The 23,424-nt window shown below is 35.2% G+C and overlaps 1 protein-coding gene and 1 long non-coding RNA gene across 13 annotated transcripts in view; one reads left to right on the top strand and one right to left on the bottom strand.

The window, feature by feature from the left end:
* akap6 (A-kinase anchoring protein 6) overlaps positions 1-23,424 on the bottom strand; it is a 283,494-nt gene that overhangs the window by 181,785 nt on the left and 78,285 nt on the right. For all 12 annotated transcript variants that reach the window (XM_087289691.1, XM_087289694.1, XM_087289693.1 and 9 more), the window contains 2 exons: positions 9,003-9,099; positions 3,348-3,514 (listed from right to left, as the gene is read on the bottom strand). In XM_087289691.1, the coding sequence (XP_087145817.1) occupies positions 3,348-3,514; positions 9,003-9,099 (264 nt within the window). The remainder of the gene's footprint in view (positions 1-3,347; positions 3,515-9,002; positions 9,100-23,424) is intronic.
* LOC147839928 (uncharacterized) lies at positions 13,580-16,912 on the top strand. Its single transcript, XR_015513079.1, has 3 exons — positions 13,580-14,917; positions 15,390-16,230; positions 16,274-16,912. It is a non-coding gene; the product is annotated as an uncharacterized LOC147839928 (long non-coding RNA).

Here is a 23,424-nt window from a genome sequence, read left to right as displayed (position 1 = left end):
GGGTACAATGTCAATCTGACCTCATGTTGACGTCCTGTGCCTGTTGGGTATTAATCTCTTTTAAAAATGTTACTGACCCAAGACTTTTAAACAGTAGTTTAAATGCATTTTTTTTTTGTTAGATATTATATGTAGCTTATGCTGATCGTAATGTCCGTGTTCTACAATAAGTCTAGATAGGATACAGCTGTAGATACTCACATCAATATACCCTGTAGCATCATTTTTGTAACACTGTATAAAAATAATTAATATTTTTTCAGTACTGTGACGATTGGGTTTAGGGTTGGGGTGGGGGTATGCTTAATAGAATACAATTTATTGGGTAATTTATTAAAAAACATATACTATATGTACATATGTACACGGTACAACTACCGTGTTTACATTACTGTGACGATTGGGTTTAGGGTAGGGGTAGACGTTAATAAAATACAATAAATAGGAAATTTGATAAATTTCTGGCCGCAGCCATATCTGATCTAGCAAAAACCTGTTCTACTGGACTATTTATTCCCAAATACTTTATTATGACTTGATTCTAAGCACAAGATTGTCCCTTTTTCATTTTTGATAGTACACTGTTCTGTACACCACCACAGCCTATTTGAGCAGAAAGGAAAAAGACCAAAGCAAGAGACCAAAAAGCGGGAAATACTATGTGACTGAGCGAGACCCTGCCGTTCCTGTTTTCTGCAGATGAAGCAGAAGAGATTACGGAGGAGAGGAGAAGGAGAGATTGAGCCCATGCAGGCGATGCTGATGCTCCCGGGGGAAATCCAGCCGAGATCACGGCTGTTCCTGAAGCTGCTGTCGTCGCAAACGCCACGCAGAAACACAAACATAAACACACACCGCCAGGCCTCGCTCTCAGGGCCCGGCGCACAAACACGCCACCTAATTGGAGTGCAATTACCCAATCACAATTGACAATTAAACAATGAGAAATTGGTCTCCCAAATAACTATGTCTGCAATTACACATTAAGTGTGAAGTATAAATTGAGTCTAGCGCATCGCCTCTGAAGCATAATTGTGTATGTGTTTTGTGAGAGCTATCAAACCTCTCACGCTCATTTAAAGGGATAGTACACGCAAAAATCACAATAAGGATTATAACTAACTGTTTGTGACCTTTTAATTTGATTTAATTTGTCAGTTTTTTTAAATGTAAGTTGTCAGATTCCTTAGAGAAAGAGTGCAACATCTGCCACATAAACAATAAAAACTAACATAAAACTGTTGCGTACATCCCGCTGTTATTTTCCGAGTCATTGCATGTTTGTCAGATGCAGTGCAAATGCAGACATGTAATTAGGTCAACAATAAAATCGGATACAGTAAAAAAATAAAATAAAATAAAATTTGGATACAGTCACAAAATCAGAACTGACCATTAAGACCTGCAGTGCAAATGCAGCCATAGATTTAATCAGTTAAAAAATATGAATATGGTACAAATATACCTAGCTGTAGAAACAAGCCAGATCCAATGAGTTTAACTCTATGAGATTGTTTTACTTAAAATTCAGGGGCAAAATTGATGCAGCTCCATACTCATTAAACTCATTAAACATTTAAGGATAACTAAACTAAAGTAAAACAACTTGTTAAATAGAATCTGGGAACTAAATGTGGCGACTGACCACTTTCCTCCCCCATGTTTCCTGTTGTTGTTTACTGTGTCAGCGTTTTTATACACGCTTTTCCATCTACGTCATTAAACCACAGAGAAGTACCACATTGTCTCAAGTTTGGTGTACAAAATGGAATGCCTCAATACATCCGATCTACCTGTTTACATGATAGTCGCATTGTTCATTCTTGTCGGCTTAGTCCCTTTATAAATCCGTGGTCGCCACAGCGGAATGAACCGACAACTTATCCAGCAAGTTTTTACGCAGCGGATGCCCTTCCAGCCACAACCCAACTCTGGGAAATTGTAACGACGGGGTGGAGTGACAGAGTCAACTGGAGGTAAGATGAAAATGCAGGTTTATTCAGCGTCAGGCAAGCAATGATCAAACAGGTGCAAACGGGTATTTTCAGGCAGTCCAGAATCGTAATCGTATAACAGGCTATAGGTGGTAAGGCAAGCGGCTAAACAGGAGAACAAAGAATACAAGGCTAGGGTCTAAACACGTAGATAAGACAGGGAGAAACGTGTTGTAATGTCATATAAAGCAAACAAGACTCGGCCAACTGGATGGGTGAATGAGTGGCTCATGAAGTGTGTCTAATCAGTATCTGAACAAGGCTCAGCTGGTGGGAATGTAATCAGTCTTAATGAGTGAGCAGGCGTGAGGTGTGACCGGAGAGCATGTATGCATATGTAGTCCAGGTGAAGGCGGAAATGTAGTCCATGGTGTTCGTGTGAGAACCAGCAATCTCTGGAGAGCGATCGCTGGTTATGTGACAGAAATAGTCTTATTTTCACATATCCAATTCATATCTGATTTATTTTCACATATGAAGGAGGGCTGAAACCGATCTCTGAATATCCGAATGCATGCGTTTTCTTCGTGTTTACACGGTCATAGAACAGATTTGATCTGTGCCACATACGAGCAAAAAATCGGAATTGGGTTACAATTAACTAGCAGTGTAAACGGGGCCTTAGTTAATAGCTTGTCAATAGCGTGACTTGTAAGTTAAAATAAAGTGTGACTACAGAATATACTTTGAAAAAAGCTGGAAACCTGTAACCATTCAATCAATCAATCAATCAAGCCTTTATTCGTCTCTAAACTTTCGTATGGCGAAATTGGAACCCCCAGACCATACACAAAACATCACAAACAACTTTTCAGGGGAGACAGATCTTAGGAGGTAGCATTTAGAAACAAAGAAAGATACATTTGGACAGTTAGGCTAAAAAAACACCCCCTCAGCTTGCCCTTGATTAGGACAAAGTGAGAAAAGGGAGAAAAACAGCCCTATCTTAGCATAAGCACACTTGACTTCCATTGTATTTGTTGTTCCTACTATGGAAGTCAATAGTAACCGGTTTCTGACATATTTGATAACATCTTCTTTTGTATTCAACAGTTTAAAAGAAACTCATTAAGCACTTAAGGATAAGTAAATAGTGAATAAATGTTTATTTTTGCATGAACTATCCCTTTAAAGAGAGAAAATTGTCATTCGCATCACGGCGATGCTGCATCCCCATCCCTGTTTCCTCTCTGAAAGGAACGTCTTACTGAAGAGCCGTTTCTTATGGAAATACAGCTCGGCCCTGTTTGTTTATTTTGCTGATCGAGCAGAGCATGGCCGTGGGCGACCAGAGAGAAACTGAGAGCCGCAGACAGATGGAGCGATTCAGGCTGTGGGTACGAAATGGTTTACCTTGGGGCTGTGGTGATGACTGTGAGCCTCGTCCTCGGACCTCTCGCTGGACAAGATGTGGGTTTTGATGGCGTCCAGTGTGCGCAGCATCCAGTTGTGCTGACGGCGGATCTGTCTCTGCAGCTCCTGCCACTGCTGGGAGATCATATGGAGCATGTCCCGGAGCCCTGCGTGCACATACACAGACATACAGTTGAAGTCAGAATCTTGAAGTTGAAGGTTAAAGGTCCCTAAAATACACACGGCGCAAGACATGTTTGACGTGATTTGTTGCCCTTTTCAGACGGGCGCAACCCAAATTTTCATGTTTTGAGCCACATTGTTTAAATAGCAAATTCCTTTGCGCCACTTATGGACTCATGGACATTCCGGTCTACAATAGAGGAGTGTTAAGGCACATTGTTGGCGCTTTGCTATTTTGAAGAACTAAAAGCTGGTCTAAAATCCAGCGCAGAGCGAGTTAGTAATCACACATTGCGTAATACACACAGGATGTACAGCAATACACAATTATCTTTACAAATGAAAAAGGATTAAAATGTTACAAAAATTATTATTTTCTGCATAAATATAAAAACCACTGCCTCCGAGCCTTCATCTCTGGGGGCTTTTTCAAGTTTATTCATAACAATTTGCATTTGTGTAATGTTATAATTGGTATTAGTATTGCTTATCATATGTATATTTATATTTGTTTTAATAAAAACAAGTTTAGATTTGTCCACCTGTCGGGTTTTGCAGACGTAGGCATCACCATAGGGGACATGAGAAAAGGACGTGTGTTTGGATATAACTTATAAATAATTATTGTTCATTTATTGGTTTGCTGGAAATTAGAACTAAATTTAGAAATAGTTTTGAAACAAATCTTAGCGCTTAGCAAACAAAATTGACTATGTAGGCTAACGGATGTCTTCAATGGATTGAGTTTCCAACATTTCCTTATCCACAAAAGTAAAGGAGTAAAGAGCAAAAGTAAAGTGGCTGAATGGAGGAGGCTTGTTCTTTATCCTCACGCTGCAGATAGTCTGCTTAACTGTTTTCTTGCCAGTGAAGCATTCAGTTTATCCACAAAGTCCACCATGTAAAAAGCAAATGCGCCATGCCGTGAAGCAACTGACTCTTAAAGGGAATAGGAGATGAGACTCTGATTGCAGAACCCTGATAAACCATGCACTGGGGGCGCAGAGCGTACTTTTTCATTCTTAAAATAGCAAAAGTGGAATCGGATGCACCCCAAATGCTTTTGCGCCCTGCGTTTTAGACTTTGTGCCTAGATCGTTAAAAAAGAACCTGAACTCTCTTTTTTAAATATTTGCTAAAATTTTGTTTCACAGAGCAAATAAATTTTCACAGTATTTCCTATAATATTTTTCCTTCTGGAAAAAAAAATCTTATTGGTTTTATTTCTGCTAGAATAAAATAATTTAAATTTTTAAAACCACTTTAAGATCAATACCCCTTAGACAATATTTTTTATTTGATTGTCTACCGAACAAACAATTGTTATACAATGACCTGCCCAATTACTCTACGCTATGTAATTAACCTAATTAACCTAATTAAGCCTTTAAATTGCACTTTAAGCTTAATACTAGAACTTGAAAAATATATAAATTTACTTCTTCAAACCTTTTTGAGTTTATTTCTTCTGTTAAACACTATGGAACACATCTTGAAGAATGTTGGTAACTCGTAACCACTGACTTCCATAATATTTAAGTCAATATAATATGTCAATGATTACAGGTTTTTATTTTTCTTAAAAATACCTTCTTTTCAGTTGAACTCATAAAGGTTTAGAACCACCTGAGGGTGAGTAAATTGTGAGTAAGTGTTCATTTTCTAGGTGAACTCTCCTTTTTTGACAGGAAAAATCAAATTTGACACAACACAATATTATGCTAAAAGCACACCCAAAGCTCACAAGTTCACACAATGTTAGTTATATCTGTAAATGCAAATAGCAGAGGTAGAAATACCGTGAGCATCAGTATAAATTATTTAAATTTTCTAATATGGAATTAAATTTCTAAACCATTAGGGGTGTCCAAACTCAGTCCTGGAGCTGAAGTCCTGCAAAGTTTAGTTCCATCCCCAATCAGAAAAACCTGGGCTAGCTAATCAAGCTCTTACCAGACTTTGTAGAAACATCCTTGCAGGTGTGTTGAGGCAAGTTGGTGCTAAAATCTACAGGACACCAACCCTCCAGGACCGAGTTTAGACACCCCTGGTTTAAATGGTTTAGAAACTCAGTAGGTCAAGCTAGAGTGACTTAAATTTGCAGATGTTTTTTATGCTCAAATGGCAACATTACACATATGTAAAAAGAAAATAAATGACCTCTTTAATGCACACAATTCTGTACAGCATTTTATGCAGTTAACTGTATATAGCGCACATTAAACAGTTCACTAGCATGTCATTCTGGGTGCACTCTTTGCATCAGGCATAAACATATATACGTGGAGATGGCTAATGTCAGCCAATGGGCAGAACACCCACTTAAACCCTACAGTGCCATCCAGCTGGCCCGTCCCACACATACACATCCCCCTACAGTTGTTTTTAATGAGCCTTTAATGTGCTGTGATTTAACCATTTATCACGACTCACCCTTAATGATCCAACAGACGCACTTCGCTTTTCTTTCTTCCCTCTTAAACTCTAACACATCACTAATAATAACGCTCGTGGCATTATCATAATCACCACCATCATCTAAATCATTAAAACCAACCTCTGGTAAAAAATAAAATATTGAACAAGTTAAATGATAATATCTTCCTTGATGCTTGCTAATCAACAGATGGGAAGGGGGAAAAAAAAAACAAGCCATGTGATTTTCATGCCACTTGATGGTGGTGACCCGAGCCAGACCACGAGTGTGTTTTTGCATCTGATGAGGACTCGAGCGTTGGGTTAATCCCTCAGTATTACGGGGCGCTTCTATATTCCGAACCCATCATGTGTCCGCTGCGTGGCGACCGGCCACAATCACCATCTCCGTCTGCAAATCCTATTTGTTCAAAGTAATTAAAAAGCATAAATTAAGATAAATACGGTGGAGGCGGAAGTCGGGCTTCTGGAGTGTGACCCCGCATTGTGCCTGGATCAGGCCTCGACGGCGTTCGCTGATGGAAACAGCTACTCATACCTGAGGAGTGATGCCCGTCTGCCGAGTTGCTAAGATACGGGACAATAATGGTCAAGATGGGAAGTTGGTGGAGATTTGAGTCTAATTACAAAATTGGAACTAAAGCAGAAAATATTTTCTTGTATTTATATGTTTTATTTTTCTTGCGTTTTGTGTACCACGTAGACACAAAATGACATCTGAAAAAAAAGAGTTACATCTTCATTTATGACCTCAATTTTAAATTTAAAAAATGTATTTACAGTGGGAGAAATAAGCATTGAACATGTCATGTTTTTTCCTGGGACTATTATTTCTAAAGGAGCTGCTGACATGGAATTAAACCCAAACATTACAAAAAATAAAATTAAAATCTGAAAAATGAGTTCTGTGTAATAACAATGGAATGACAGAAGGAGAAATTCCAGAACTACTGAAGTGTATTTTTTGGTGACGGCAGGTTAAAGAAGCCTCTCATGTGGAGAATGAAGTCTCATGCATTGCTCAGGTGTAAGTTTTTCACAGACTTCAACAGAGTGTCAAAATTTTGATGGTTCTGTTGGTCTCGTCTATCAAATCTAATGTCTATTTTCTATTTCCTATTGGATTTAAGTCAGGTGATTGGCTGAGCCAATCTAAAGCTTGATTTTCTTTCTCTGAAAGCATTTGAGAGTTTCCCTGGCTGTGTTTTGGATCGTTGTCTTGCTGAAATGTCCACTCTGGCTTCATCTTCATCATCCTGCTAATGTAGATGTTGGACTGAAGCAGCTGATATTCATTTACGCTTGACTTTATTTTGTTTCCCTAGATCCTACATCTTCATAATACAGTATTTGGAAATAAATACTACAATAGAACATGGACACTGCAATCAGCATGAGCTACATATGGTCTCTAACAAAAAAAAATAGCATTTAAAGTACTGTTTAAAAGTCTTGGTCATTCGGGTTTAGGTACTTTAACCCATATGTTTTGGACATGCCCAGCTCTTTCCTCATTTTGGGGCTCAGTATTTCAGTCTCTTTTAGCCATTACTTCTATAGACATAGCACCATCACCCATTATTGGCCTGTTTGGCGTGATGCCGGATAATTATGCATTACCCACTTACCTTTTAAACTTCGTGGCCTTTCTTACTTTGCTTGCTAGGCGTGTCATTTTGTTATACTGGAAGAACCCTCAGCCACCCTCGCATGTACGGTGGCTGAAAGATGTTTTGTATTTTGTAAACTAGAGAAGATTAGATATTCCCTTCAAAGACCTAACAGAACATTTGCCAAAATTTGGGATGCCCTTTCTTTCTATGTTAAAACTCTTCAGCTGGATCTAGACTGATCACCTCAGCTTTTGATCACAATAGTACATCAGTTTGTAATCTTTCATCACTCGAAATTTAACATTTGAGATTATAAATGTATAAATGTAGACATCTGCCTCGCATTTATTGTTAATTTGTTAATTTGGTTTTATTTTATTATTATCTTCTTTTTTATTTTAATTAATTTATTTATTTATTAACTTTTTTATCAATTAGTATTTATATTTATATATATTTTTTTCTATTATTATTTCTGTAAGGGTTGTTTGATATGTTTGTAAAATGGAAAAATGTTAAATAAATCATAAATAAAATTTTTTAAAAAGTCTTGAGTCAGTACGATTTTTAAAAGATATTAATACTTTTACTCAACAAGAAAGAATTACATTTATCTAAAGTGACAGTAAAGACATTTATAGTGTCACAAATGGTTTTATAGTGTAAAAAAAACATTATATTAATCAAAGAATCATAAAAAATTATAATAAAAATGAGTGTTTATTATTATCCTATTATCCAACTATGCCTATACAGATTTTTAATCTATGGCACTTTTAAAAATCAACATGTGCACTATTTACTTTGCACACATTTGCAGTCTTAATGACTGATGGAGACTGTTTCAATAGAGCAAAGAAGTATAGTAGTGGCCCCTTTAAGAAGCTCCCTATGGACACTTAGGTTATAGTAAAGGTGCAGGCGGGCATGTTTGTGTTTGTATAGTTGGCAGGGAGCTGTCGTCATGCTGTGGCACCACAGGACAGGGCTGTCGGGGCATTATAAGCCCCGCTCCTGTCTCCAAGAACCATCTGCATATTTAATGGCAGCCGGCTTTACCCAGCGGAGACCAGACATACCAGCAGGGAGGTCAGCGGAGTGGATTTGTGCATTTGCCGAGCACTCTGCAAGACTCTTCAGGTGAATAATCACAGATATTGTGGAGGAACGAGTGTCTGCGATGGCCTCTGACTCCTCAACCTGCTGTTCTTAATTCCTGCTCTCTTCATATGCGCTTTTGGAGGCGGCTGTCTCTCCGCTTTATCCCAGAACTCAATTCAGCGGGCCGTGCGCCATTTGTAATGTATGTGAAAAGGCGTGCGCTCGGCGGTTCGGAAGCGGTTACTCTGGGATTTATAAATTCTGAAGGTCACTATGTTAATACAAACATTAATAATAAATGTGCGGCTCGGCAGAACTGTACCTGATTTGTGGGAGGTGATGAGTTCCAGGAGCTGCCGTCCCTCCTCCAGGAGACTGTCTTTCAGAGAGCTGTGACTGTCCACGTTCAGTTTGAAACTCTACACACACACAAAATGACATGTCAGTGGAAGTTCGTTTCTTTTTTTTCTTCTCTTATTCACACTCTCTGCCGTCTTTAGATCTTCCATTAGAACATCTTAGCACCCAAAAAAAACTGAACCAACAGGAGGATTGTATTGTTTAAATAATGCTCTGTGATAGAATCAAATGAAACAAAATACCAAGCAGGTCTTAATATATTATAAAATGTGAAAAATTAATACAGCTAGGGAAAAGATTAAGAGACCATTTTTCAGTTCGGCTCGGACAGTAAACAATGAGGATTTCAGTACAATTGAGTCCTTTATTAAAAGAAGAACAAAGGGCTGAGGAACGGATACTGGAGCTGGTATTGACAGATGAGAAACCGGATTCCACAACGAGGTGACGAAGCAGATACAGGTAATAAAGGTCAAATGATAAATAATAATACTGGACTAGACTAAATGTAGAAAGGAGTAGCAGAGTGTCCGTAAGCTAAAAGAACACAATAATCTGGCAATGAGTAACAAGACGCTAGCGCGCTAGCACTAATTGTAAGACACCTGATCAAACCTGACCCATGACATTACTAGGTATAGGTTTGAGTAAAAAGGGATAGATCACCCAAAAATGAAAATTCTGTCTCATTCACTGAGCGTCCAACATACTGAGGTTCTTTCTTCTAATTAACACAAAATAATTTATAAATACTGGAAGCCGGTAGATATTGATTTCTATAGTTTTTGTTTTTTCCTTCCATAGAAATCAGTGTCTACAGGTCTAGAATATATATATATATATATATATATATATATATATATATATATATATATATATATATATATATATATATATATATATATTCTAGACCTGTAGATATATATATATATATATATATATATATATATATATATATATATATATATACATATATATATATATATATATATATATATATATATATATATATATATATATATATATATATATATATATATATATATATATATATATTGTGTGCAGTACAAAAAAGAAACTTATAAAGGGTTTAAATCACATGAGAAAGAGTTTTGGTGCGTTCACGCCAGAAGAGGATGAAGCGTTAAGCACGAGTGATTTACATCAGAGGTCCTCAACCACCGGGCTGCGGACCAGTACCGGCCCATGGATCAATTGGTACCGGGCCGCACAATAAATCATTAATTATTTCCATTTTATTTATTATCTGAGTCTGAACAATCTTTTATTTTAAAAAGTCTTTTATTTTGAAAAAATTTTGAGAGCGTAGGTTACATCTTTGTCACTTGAGAGCCCAAATGTAACCCACAAGCAGCAAAATGAGGGCAAAGATGAAAAGATAATGAATTAATGAATGACATGTCTGATACCATTTTGTCCAAATTACAAATATATATATATTTTCAGTAAGAGCATTCTTTACTTAGCAATTAAAAATCATTTATTAACTCGTATGAAGTCTAAAAACAAATAAATAACCATTTATAAAAATTTTGCCTTTAGACTTAACAAAATAATAATAAAATGAAATAAATTCTATAAGACAGCTATTGTATAAAACATTATTTTATTAGAACATTTTGCTTTTACCAAATATAGTCCACAGGGAATATGCAAAATTAACCAAATGCAAAACTAATTAACCAAAAAAAATAGATAAAAATTACTATTTAATCTTTAATTATCAAAGAGATTGCAAAGGAAAACATGTGAACGATAAATATTTGATTGCTCACGTCTTGCTCTTTCATTACTCTGGAGTTCGATTGACTTTCTCATCTTTATTTCATCTAAGTATCAACTTAGTCACAGAACTTCTCCTTTTTTATTTTCTTTCCCCAAAAAAATCAATAGTAAATAGCTCACATACAGTTTCAGTATACTGTAGATCTATCAAATGTTTTAAATGATTGTGAACAGCTGCTCATATCATTTTATTATGAAAAATATCTGATTTTAAGTTGGTCTGATCGTAAATCACTTTACAAACTGACAATCAAAAAACTATCCAATAATCTCAGGCCTACAGTTTTGTGAGAAAGAACAGAGATCTCATTCGGGATGTTTCTTTCTCTTTCTCTCGAACTTGCCATCCGTTTCCATCCCAGTGAAACAAACACTCATAAGTCATATTAAGTGCTTGAGCAAGAATGTATATAATCTCCTGCTGCGCTGTCGACATACAACCTTTAAACACCCTTCACACACTCCTTGATCTCAAGCGAGCATTATTCATACATCCTCAGAGGAATGAAGCCCATCTCTCTGTATTTGTCCGAGTCTATATCCCGCCATCCGCACGCTGCTGAATTATTAACAAACGACAGCCATCCCTCTAATTCATCATCCGCGGCATAAACTAATATTCAAATGACGTTATAAAACTGAAGCCGTTTCTCCCACAGTCGCGCCCTCCAGAGAATGACCTCAGACTGAGCAACTGCACTCCCGTCTCTTGATTTTCTGTCTTCAAGTCAGCATGAAATGGAAGTTGAGATAGTCTTTTCTTCTCTTTTGTGGCGTATGCCCGAATGAAAGCTTATGGAAACTTGTTTCTGTCATGGAGTGTGTGTGTGTGTGTGTGTGTGTGTGTGTGTGTGTGTGTGTGTGTGTGTGTGTGTGTGTGTGTGTGTGTGTGTGTGTGTGTGTGTGTGTGTGTGTGTGTTTGTGTGTGTGTGTGTGTGTGTGTGTGTGTTTGTGTGTGTGTGTGTGTGTGTGTGTGTGTGTGTGTGTTTGTGTGTGTGTGTGTGTGTGTGTGTGTGTGTGTGTGTGTGTGTATCTTGTATTCCTGACGTTGTGGTGACCAAAAGTCGCCAAGTATAGCAATACCTGTAAACTTTGATTTCGGGTGGAGAAGGAAGAAATTCCCCATCAAAAATGTGTGTAAAATGCTTTGAGGGTCCAGAAAAACACTATATAAATGTATGGAATTATTATAAATTATTATTATTATTATTCACGCGGACATTTTTTGGTCCCTATGATGAAAACTGCTTATAAATCACACAGAATGGAGTATTTTGAAGATATAAAAATGAAGATTGTTTCCCGTGTGAGTTGGGTTTAGGGGTATGGTTGGGCAAGGGATTTAGAATATACAGTGTGTACGTTATAAAAATCATTACGTCTATGAGAAGTCCCCATAAAGATAGCTGTACAAGTGTGTGTGTGTGTGTGTGCGTGTCTATATATATATGGGTGTGTATGGATGTTTCCCAGTGATGGATTGCAGCTAAAAGGGCAGCTGGAAGGGCATCCGCTGTGTAAAACATATGCTGGATAAGTTGGTGGTTCATTCCACAGCGGGACTAAGCCGAAAAGAAAATGAATGAATAAATAAATAAATAAAGGATTTATGAGATACACCATTTGTATTAGTTTTCCTCCGTTGTAGAATTTTAAAAATGATGGGATTGGACTTGATTTAGTCAGACGAGGAATTGATCAGATGTTTGTGGTTTGCGATTGGTCGATCTCATATGATTGACAGGTCCCCTCTTCCTCCCACCAGTAAACACGCAATCAATCATAAAAAATAAAACATAAAAAACACAACAATTGTCAATTTTGATATGATGGTGACTTCCAAAAACCCACATTACAGCATGTGGCACTCAGGATCCATCAATCGGATTTCTCCATCTCTCAGTCATGTGTACGCTTCCCAACAGGCTGCCCATTTACTCTGATGTCTCTATTTCAATGATAACCATTTTTGCTCCTCCACCAAACACTCCCCCCCCCTATTCTTGCCCTCCAGTGGGTGCAGGAGAGAGAAAAAAAAACTTTCATGTTGATTGGTTTTGATAATACCCAGCGCTCTCGAACGGAGGGCTCTCCAATTGCTAAGTGTAATCAAAGAGTAGAGAGCATTATCCTGCGTGGGGATGTGCTTTTGAAGATGTGCGGAGGGGCGACGGGTGGGATCCAGGGGGTGGTGGGCCGTGTTCCCGCTGGGGGCCCGCGGTTCAGCCGCCTAGAGCCATCCTCACCTTCGATTCTCATCTCCTCAGATCTCCCTCTGCCCTGTTTCACGCCATTACCGACCGTTCTGATCTGACCAGCGCCATGGAGGGCAGGCCCGCTTTCACCTTCAGCTGTCTGACGGCCTGTCTATCTGACAGCAAACCTGACACAAGAGATGCAGCACTGGCTAAAGTGTAAAGTGTAGCCATTTCGTCCTGCTGTCACAAACGCCTGCTCAAACATGCGGTCAAGAAAGCTACAATGAAATAAAAATGCAATGACAAAGTCGAGACAACCAATATTTTTGTGTCGCTTTAACTTATTATACTATGCTAATCAATCTTTCAAGTACAAATTAAATCAAAACTAATCTAATTAATTTCACATTGCTTGTTTTGTGGTGAACAATTTATCCGTGCATGCCATTAAGAAAAACTAAATTGTTTGCCTTTGCAATCTGAAATTAAAATCTGAAAATGCTCTCGCTGTTTTTTTTTTTTTGTTTTTTTTTTTCAGTTTAATTCTCAGATGGCGGCTGTTTGAGGTATTGGGTGAGGCTAACATGCTTAACCACGCCTTTCCGTTTTAACTTAAAATAGAAATGGTTAGGAGGAAGAGTCTGTAATAACTCCCACCAAACCTCTTTCCCAATCTTTCTAAATTAAATGCCTACTACATTTACTACATCCAATCAGGATGCGGTAAAAAAACAAGCCACGCCCACTGTTTTATCATTTAATATTCTGTTTTCCAAAAAAAAAATGGTCACAGCTTCCGGTTCATGTAGACTTTAAAATTTTAGTTTGTTTGATAGACGTAAGTTGAGGAGACTAGAAAGGTTTAATTGTTAAGGCTGCAATAATTTTTTTTTTTGAGCTAATTTTGCTGTATTTATACATACGACAATCTTCTGTGTGAATGGAAGGGATTATGAATGTGTAGTGTATAATATGAGCAGAGATGGCAAAAGTACACATAACCTTTACTCAAGTAGAAGTACAGATACTCTTGTTTAAAACGACTCTGATAAAAGTTGGAATACTGATTACACTTTTGTACTCAAGTAAACGAAGTACTTGAGTAAAAAGTACCAATTACTACTATATATTGACACTTATAGTGTCACAAGGTAGGTAATTATCTGGATTCCCCCACAGTCCAAAGAAATGCGGTATGGGTGAATAGATAAACTAAACTGGCCTTAGCGTATAAGTGAAAAAACATGCGCATGATCTTTTTTTCACATGATAAATTGAGGATCTTTTGCAATATATTTTTATTCACAAATTGCCCAGTATTACTTATGTTGTTGTGAAATATTTTCAATTTTAACAAATCTATAAAAAAAAATTGCGTAAATTCTGTATTAGGAGATATGGATTGATCTGAATTAAAGGAAATAAATCTCAGTGCATCAAGGTTTTATAAAGTATTTGATTGTTTTAGTATAAAATGCTAAAATCTTTACAAATAAGCACGTTTTTTGCAGTATTAGATTAAAAGAACAGAGAAATCCCGTGCTTTAGGATCGGAAATGGACAAGACTCTAACCTTAAGCGTTTCCCCAACTTCTGTTTAACAGAGAGAAGATTTTTTTTCTACACATTTCTAAACATAATAGGTGGTCTCATTCTGCACAAGAAGCACTGTATTAAATTTAGTTGTTCTGCGCCATGTCTTTAAAATATTGAAATGTATTTTACTATAATATTTTTAATGATGTTTCAGCGCTCGCCTGCATCTCCTAACGCTGCTTGCATTTAAACATATTTTCTCATTTTATGCCTAATGAACGCTTACAGTACGCCAACCTGATTTCACCAACTAGGACTTGTTACTCGATTAACATTTGTGTTGATCCTGGAACAACATTCCAATCAGCCAATCAGAATTAAGAGATATGTTTACAGTTTGTTACAGCCTGATCTCACGAGAAAACGTAAGTATTTTACGTTTTGCCAGTTTAGTGGCTAATTCGTATGAATTCGTACAAGTTCAGTCGTACAAAATTGTACGATTTTAAAAAGGAGGCTTGGCACCTAAACCCAACCATTTTTGGGGGATGAGCTTATAGTACTAAACTGTACAAATTAGATCATACAAATTCATACAAATTACCCACTAAATCAAAAAGTTACGAATTGCCGTGAGATTGTGTTGGTTTGTTAAGTTTAGGCTTATAGTTAGGTTTATGCACTTCCACATGATTGTTATTATTCCACTCTGATTTCGGGAATAATTTACCGTTTTGGTTGGCTTTAGGGGTAGGGAATAGGTGTGGATTATATTTTCAAACAAAAAGGATGTTCCAGGATCAACATAGGGGTTAATCGAGGATCGCATCATACTTGGCAAAATCATGACGTACCTTACAGTAGGTCTATTTAAAGGTCTACATTTTAATTAAATTACATTATCTATGCTCTAAAAGGAACATTATGAAATTGAAAATAGTCACATCAACATTTTACCAGAAGTCAATCAGTGGCAATGCATCTAAGTAAATTATTGAGAATACTTGCCATTTCAAGAATTTTTAAAAACTGTGATGCTTTAAAAAGTGACTGGTAAAAATAAATGAATTATTACACAGTGAGGTAACAGAATAATGCCTATGTTTGTTTTAAAACACATGCATTATGGAATTTCTGATTATTTCACATGGTTGCATTAATTAAGGGACTGATCCCAGAACAAAAACAAATATTTCGCATTTCAGTGCCATTTTTTGTGCAAAAATATCTTTTCAAAATAATGATTCGTCACCCAGAGAATGTGAGGTCAAAAAGAGTCCACTGTATTGCAGGATGCATTATGGAAAATAATATTCCGTGCCGTGTGCTCTGGTTGTACACTGCACATTTTGGCGAATGTAAGCAGGTCCCTCAGGAATTCTGCATCCAGAAAATGGAAACCCTGAACAGCAGACATACTGAATCCTGCAGTGCTATAAAGGAACGCTATACCCAACCTTAAATTACCAATGCACGTGGAGAAAGTATACAGTACACAAGATACCGTTGACCTTGTAAAATCTGACATGAAACAATAGTAAAAATGAAGTCAATTTTACTAAACATATACACCGTTAATAGTATTTAATAGTATTTAACTGTAATGTGAACTGTATTTTACTGTAGTAAATTGTTATGCAGTATTCTACTGTATTTTTAAGTTATATTGTAAAAATGACTGTATAATTTACAGTAAAAATATGCAATACTACAAATACATGTACAGCAAGTCATATACAGCAGTGGTGCTTTAAATGTAAATACAGTATTTTGTTGTAATTGATTTATAGTACATTATTGGTGACAACCACCATTAAGTTACTGTAAATTCTAAACAGTTTAGGTCTTAAAATTTCTCAGTTTCCATGCACACATTGGATATTTATTAGGTATATATACTAGATTCATTCCGCTGTGGCGACCCCTGATTAATTAAGGGACTAAGCCGAAAAGTAAATGAATGAACAATAATAATAATAATAGCTAGTTTTAGAGAGCTTTCTGAAGGATCACGTGACTGAAGACTAGAGTAATGAAGCTGAAAATTCATCTTTAAAAGCACTGGAATAAATGATTAAATTAAATAATAAACTACTTTTGAACAGTTATTTTATAGTGCAATAACATTTCACAATTTTACAATTTGTACTGTATTTTTGATTAAATAAATGCAGTCTTGGTGAGCAGGAGAAGCTTATTTTAAAACATTTAAAAATCAGACTGACCCTAAACTTTTGACTAGTAGTATACATACACAGGATTAATGCTTAATGCTTTACTCTCCAATTCTTTTCTGTAGTATTTTCTATATTTAGCCTACTTTAAAATGTCGATTCAATAGGCGTACACTTTTGTGAAGTGATATTGCCAAGACTACAATTTAACTAAAAACCTGCTAACCCATGCTTAAAAAAAACTCCCCAAAAATATATATTTCAAAATTGATTTAAGTATTTTTAAGGCATTTCAGGTTTGTTCATTTGACTATATTTCGTGTGCTGACTACTACAGTATTCTATGATACAAAGTTTTCTATAAAAGAACTTTATTCTTTGATTCTAGATAATCAGGGGTGTGTGACAGCATTTTGTTTATTTGAGATTTATGATCAATAATATATATGATATTAATCTAGCAGAAAGATTCAGTGACTTTCAGTTTTTAAAAGTAGCATGCATGTGAATTAAAGCCTAACCTACACAAAACACATAAAAGTATCAGATTTCACAGTAATATAACACAAACAAGAGAACAATTATTTCCTATACGTGACTTAAATAAGAGCAAATTTTAATTTCTGTGTGACCAATCCCTTAAAGTAGACAGTAAAGTAAGCCAACATTTTACACAGCAAAAATTGCTGTTCTCACTTAGAGTTTTTGTCTTGTTTATAGTCCAAATATCTAAAAAAAAAAAATACTAAATCAACAAGCTTTTTCTACACAAGCAAATACATTTCTTGTTTTCAGAAATAATACGTTGAAATAAAGTAAGTTTTTCCTCAAAATAAGTCAAATATCTCCCAATGGGGTAAACAAAATAATCTTATTTCAAGGCGAAAACAAGATTATTTTGCTTACCCTATTCGGAAATATTTTAAGGAAAAAATCACTTAATTTTGTCTTATTATTTCAAAAAACAAGACTATATTTTAACTTGTTCCATGAAATGCATCTTAATTTAAGATTTTTTTAGACATTTAGACTAAAAACAAGATAAAAACTCATTTTTGCAATGTAGAATAGCATCTAAAAGCCCTAATCAGACACAAGTAAACAAGCCCTGAGTTCAGTAACTAAGAAAAGAGGCCGTCATCCATAATAAACGAATGGTGTGATGTTTGAGAGTGTATGGAGAGGGCCGAGTTCCTCTCTCTCTCTCTTTCTCTCTCTAAACTTTGCAGCATCAGAAAGCGGCGCGGGACGAGACGGGTGATGGATCAGCAGGTGAGAGAATTTATCACTCATGACAGACATGAGAGAAAGTGAGGAGAGCTTATTTATGACTTGGGATACAGGCTGAAATTGATATCCTTTACAGAGCTAAACGCCTTTAAAATGAGTAAACAAACTGAAGGCGAAAAAAGGCAGAATAAACAGATATCCATCACTGATTTATGCTACAACAAAATGCAATGGTAATAGGGTGTAATATCAATTTTTGGTGCACATGGCAAGGACACTTAAAAAAAACAAACGTCAGCTGTAATAATCCCATCAGCTATAACTGAGGCCATATCAATATTGCTTAATCTTATTAAAACTCTTTATATGTCCAATTCAAGGTTCAGTATAAGCAATGTCATGTTTTATGAAACGAGGATGTGTGAGACGCAACATATATTGTTAGAAATACACCTCAAAACCTGAAAGATAAAAGCTCTTACATTCATTTCATCATCTCCTTTACCTTGAAAACCCAACTCAAAGAGAAAATCCAATGTGCTCGTGCCTGCAGTTCAAGTGCAAGTTGATTCCTAAAGCAGGAGTGAGTTTTGTTTGTTGTTACGTTACAGATTCATCAATAATTCACAGAATACCTCTTAAACATTAAATGGAAATGTGTTATTCTTAGCAAACGGCATTTAAAAATCTCTGAATTACAATCCTTTTTATTTTAAATTTGAAACAAATGTTATCAGACGTTTATAGGGTCAAACAATATTAACATTTTATTCAAAGCCATGCCTAATACATCCAGAACATTTAAGACAATTTAAATGTTTACTTTTTTCCCATACAGTAGCTCTATATTGTAATGTGACACTAAAAACTGAAAAATCAACAGCCTGATGTATCATGTTTTATATTCATATTTGAGCATGCATTTAGAAAAATCTATAGTACTGTACTATTTTTTTACAAAATAATTACAAAACCAAAAATATTTACAAATATATTATATTTATATATAATCTGAATTAGATAAAATACTTAATTTATAAATACATTTTAAATACATCTATGTGTAAGTGTATATATATTACAGCTGTTAAACAATAGCCATGCGATATTCTGCAATAACAGCACTCGTACTACAACCTCTTCACAAGCAGAAGACTGAACAACTCGCTACAGTTTGACAAATATTGCAGCAGTTAGGCAACCTTATGCATTTTTAAGGGTTTTTGTAGGCGAGAATGTATTTCTTTAGATTGCATCTATGCAGTTTATTTATGAGGATATTGCCAATTTTAAAATATTAATAATTTTGGAGATTCATCGCGTTAGTGGCCATTAGCCTGCAGAGCAAAGAAATTGATGGTTTACTGCCACAAGATGGCGACAGAGACCGCATAATCAGCCCTTATGGGAGAAAAACTCTTTTTTTTTGTTTGTTTATTTTACAAATTTTTAACTACAGCTGCTCAAATCATTGTAGAAGAGGTGAGTGAAACTCTAAGGCGATCTCTCTCTTTTGGATTTTGTAGTGATTTATTTATACCATAATAATCTGGTAGTGTTTGCTTTGTTTTAGATTTTTCTGGGTTCATTTTTGTGATCTCTCGATTGCAACAGAGAAATACTGGGAAATCTCTGTAGACTAATGGTATTTCATGCCTTATGATCTTAAAATGTGAGCAAAATCACCTGTTTTGTCATCACTTTAGACATTACACAAGATAATCATTCAAACACTGGCTCTAAAGTGACGTTTGAGAATGAGCAACGGTTTCTGCTGTTCTGACGGTCACCTGTGAATGAATGGTGGAAGAAAGTAGTTCCTCTTTTTTTTTTTGAGACTTTTTTTTGGGGGGGTTTGAGACTCTCCGTGTTTAATTTTCTTTTTTTATATACACAATTATACCGTTGAACTATTGTATAAATGCAATATCAAATGAGTAGCAGTGCAATATGACTAAATATTGTCACGGGTGGGACACTAACGCACACCTCCCACCAGTGCTGATATTCAGCCATTTTCTACTGCTACTCATGTAATATAGCTAATACATATTATGTAAATACAAGCTTCTATATTGTAATTAATTGCGATTAATATTTTGCCACCACTAGTAAAATCCTATATATTTGTGTACAGGTTTTAGCTAGGACTTACCTCATCTCTAATATTATCATAAATGTTGTTTTAATGATAAATAATCTGACATTGAGTGAAAGCCCTTTTCACTTATTTTATCATCAACTTTACCTTAAAAACCCAACTCAAAGAGAAAATGCAATATGTGTTCATGAATAAAGCCTCACAGTTTGGATACAAAAAACTGGAATCAGTTTCTAAATCATATGTTAGATTTGTTCGCCATTATGTTACTGATTTGTTCATATTTGGTGGAATAACTCTGATTTTCAATCTGATGGTATGATAAGGCATGATATCTGATGGTATGATAACCTTGGATAAAAATATTGTGATTTCACAATATTGTGATTACTGCTCTAAAGTGTATTCTATTTAAATTCTATTTAAATGCTGTCATCATTAGTTTCAAAAACACAGATTTCTTTACAATTTTAAATGGCATCTTTGGATAACTTTTTTTTGAGATATTGAAGTCCTGAAAAACAAAACAAAAAAAATCTTACATATACCTTAGGAATGGTATAAGAGAAAATATTGGCGGCTTTACAACCGTGACTTTTCCAAACCCAGTATTTCTTGAAAATGCTCATCATCCAATGCCTAATTTTGACCAATTCTGAACCCATTCTGTTATTCTGACCAATTGGCATTTTCTGAAAAAAAAAAAAATTGTCAAAATATTATCAAAAATGTATTTATTTATTTATTTATTTATTTATTTATTTATTTATTTATTTATTTATTTATTTATTTATTTATTTATTTATTTATTTTATTAATTAATTAATTAATTTATTTATTTATTTATTTATTTATTTATTTAAGTATTTATTTATTTATCTATTTATTTATTTGTTTGTTTGTGTTTGTTTGTTTAAATAATAAAATATTTTAATTTGAAATTTGGAAGAAATATTATCAGACATTTAGAGAATAAAAATATAAACCTTTTATTCAAACCCATGCCTAATAAATCCAGTAAAGAAAGAAAAACTTTCCCAAATAAATATGTTTTTCCCCATAGCTCTATATTATAATGTGTGCAATGAATATATGATTATAGGTTGCATATAGGATTCATATCATGTCTTTTAGGGTGACACGGTGGCTCAGTGGCTAGCACTGCCGCCTCACAGCAGGAAGTTCTCTTTCCTCCAGGTGCTCAGGTTTCCCCCATAGTCCAAAGACATGCACTATAGGTGAATTGAATAAACTAAATTGGCTGTAGTGCATGAGTGTGAATGAGCGTGTATGGATGTTTCCCAGAACTGGGTTGCAGCTGGAAGGGCATCCGCTGTGTAAAACTTTCATTCCACTATGGCGACCCCTGATGAATAAAGGGACTAATGAATCATGATTTATATTATGCACCTGAAAAATGTTGGGTTATTGTTATTGCAATGATGGGTCAAATAAGAACAAATTTCAATTAAATTATACTTTTCAACCCAACAAATTTGGTTTGTCCATATTTGGCTTTTACAACAACTACCCAGGATTTATTTTGACTGTGTTGTTTTAATAATAAGCAAGCTGACATTATCAACTTTAAAGCCCTTTTCATCCATTTCATCATCACCTTCACAGCATAAACATCAACCTCAAAGTGTTCATGAATGAAGCCTCACAGTTTGAACACACAAAGCTGGAATCTGCATTTCAAGTTGTGAGCTGTGAGTTTTTGTTTCCACAGATTTGTTTGGTCTTCACATGTGAGGTGATAGTGCTTTGTTCTGCTAGCTCTTGGCGTGTGTTTGTTTTTGCGATGCTGAAGCGCCTGGCGAGGATCAGACATGAGGGCGCGCAGGTTATCGCTTACTTGACATCAATAGATGTGCCACAGGAACCAGTGGACCACAAACCTCCCCCTGTCCTAATCCCCAAAATCTGAGAGACAGAGAGGAGGGAAAGCTGCTGGGCGAGGAGGTGTCTGGAGACAGATTGGGGTTTTGCGGTGTGGAGGTTTGAAGGAATTTGAGGATTTGGGGTTGGGCTGAGAGAAGGGCGGCCCGTAAGTCTTACCTGGATCACCAATGCAGTGCTTGTTATAAAAGAGACACACTGAAAAAAAAAGTCTTTGGATTCACTCAATTGTTTTTAAAAAAAAAAAAAAACATAAAATTCTGCCTTAATTTACTCATTCCAAACTGGTAAATATAAGGAGATATATTTAAAAAAATATATTTTTTTGGTTAATTAAAGTTAATATGGTCCAGTGTTCTTTAATATATTTTATAATAATATTTATAATAATATTAAATAATATTTATTATTCTAATAATTAAATAATATTTAATAATTTTATTAATTATATTAAATTTTATATCATATTAATATAAAGATTTAAAGGGGAAATATTAATTGCAATTAATTCCAAAATAAAAGCATATATTATGTTTTGACATAATATATGTGTGTATTTTTTATATTTATTAAGCATTTAATTTGTGATCATCACTGTCACTTGTTTTGCAGTTTGCATGATGTTGCTTATTTATTGTTTTTTTTTTTATTATTGTTTTATTATTGCGGTGTGACTTCTAGCTACTGGGATCTTTTGCAAGATTTTAATTCTATGCATTTTTGTTTGTTATTGTATATCTTGTAGCACTTTAAGGAAATCACATCATAAATGAAATGTATTATTATTATTATTATTATTATTATTGGCGACACGGTGGAGCAAAAAAGTAATATAATATAATATAGCATAATATAATATAATATAATATAATATAATATAATATAATATAATATAATATAATATAATATAATATAATATAATATAATATAATTTCTCTCGGCTGGCCTGGGAACACCTCAGGATCCCCCCAGAGAAGCTGGAGGAAGTGTCTGGAGACAGGGAAATCTGGGGCTCTCTCCCAAGACTGCTGCACCCTCGAACCCGCCTCGTGGTTGAAAATGAAGAATTAAATAAAATAATGTAATAGTCAAATTAATTGAATATTTAAAATTATTTTTAGTTTATATATATATATATATATATATATATATATATATATATATATATATATATATATATATATATATATATATATATATATATATAGATATATATATAGATATATATATATAAATGAGCAATATCACACGAGTAGCAGTGCGATATGGCTGTATATCGGCACTGGTGGGAGGCGTGCGATGGCACGAGGCCGCAGGCCGATTGCCTTAGTGCCCCCACCAGTGCCGATATACAGCCATATCGCACTGCTACGAGTGTGATATTGCGTTTATACAACAGTTTGACGGCATAATTGTGTGTATAAAAACAAAATCAAA

Source organism: Danio rerio, chromosome 17, assembly GCF_052040795.2.
Source record: "Danio rerio strain M-AB ecotype USA chromosome 17, GRCz13ab, whole genome shotgun sequence".
NCBI classification, from domain to species: Eukaryota; Metazoa; Chordata; class Actinopteri; order Cypriniformes; family Danionidae; genus Danio; species Danio rerio.
This window is presented reverse-complemented; position numbering and strand designations above follow the sequence as displayed.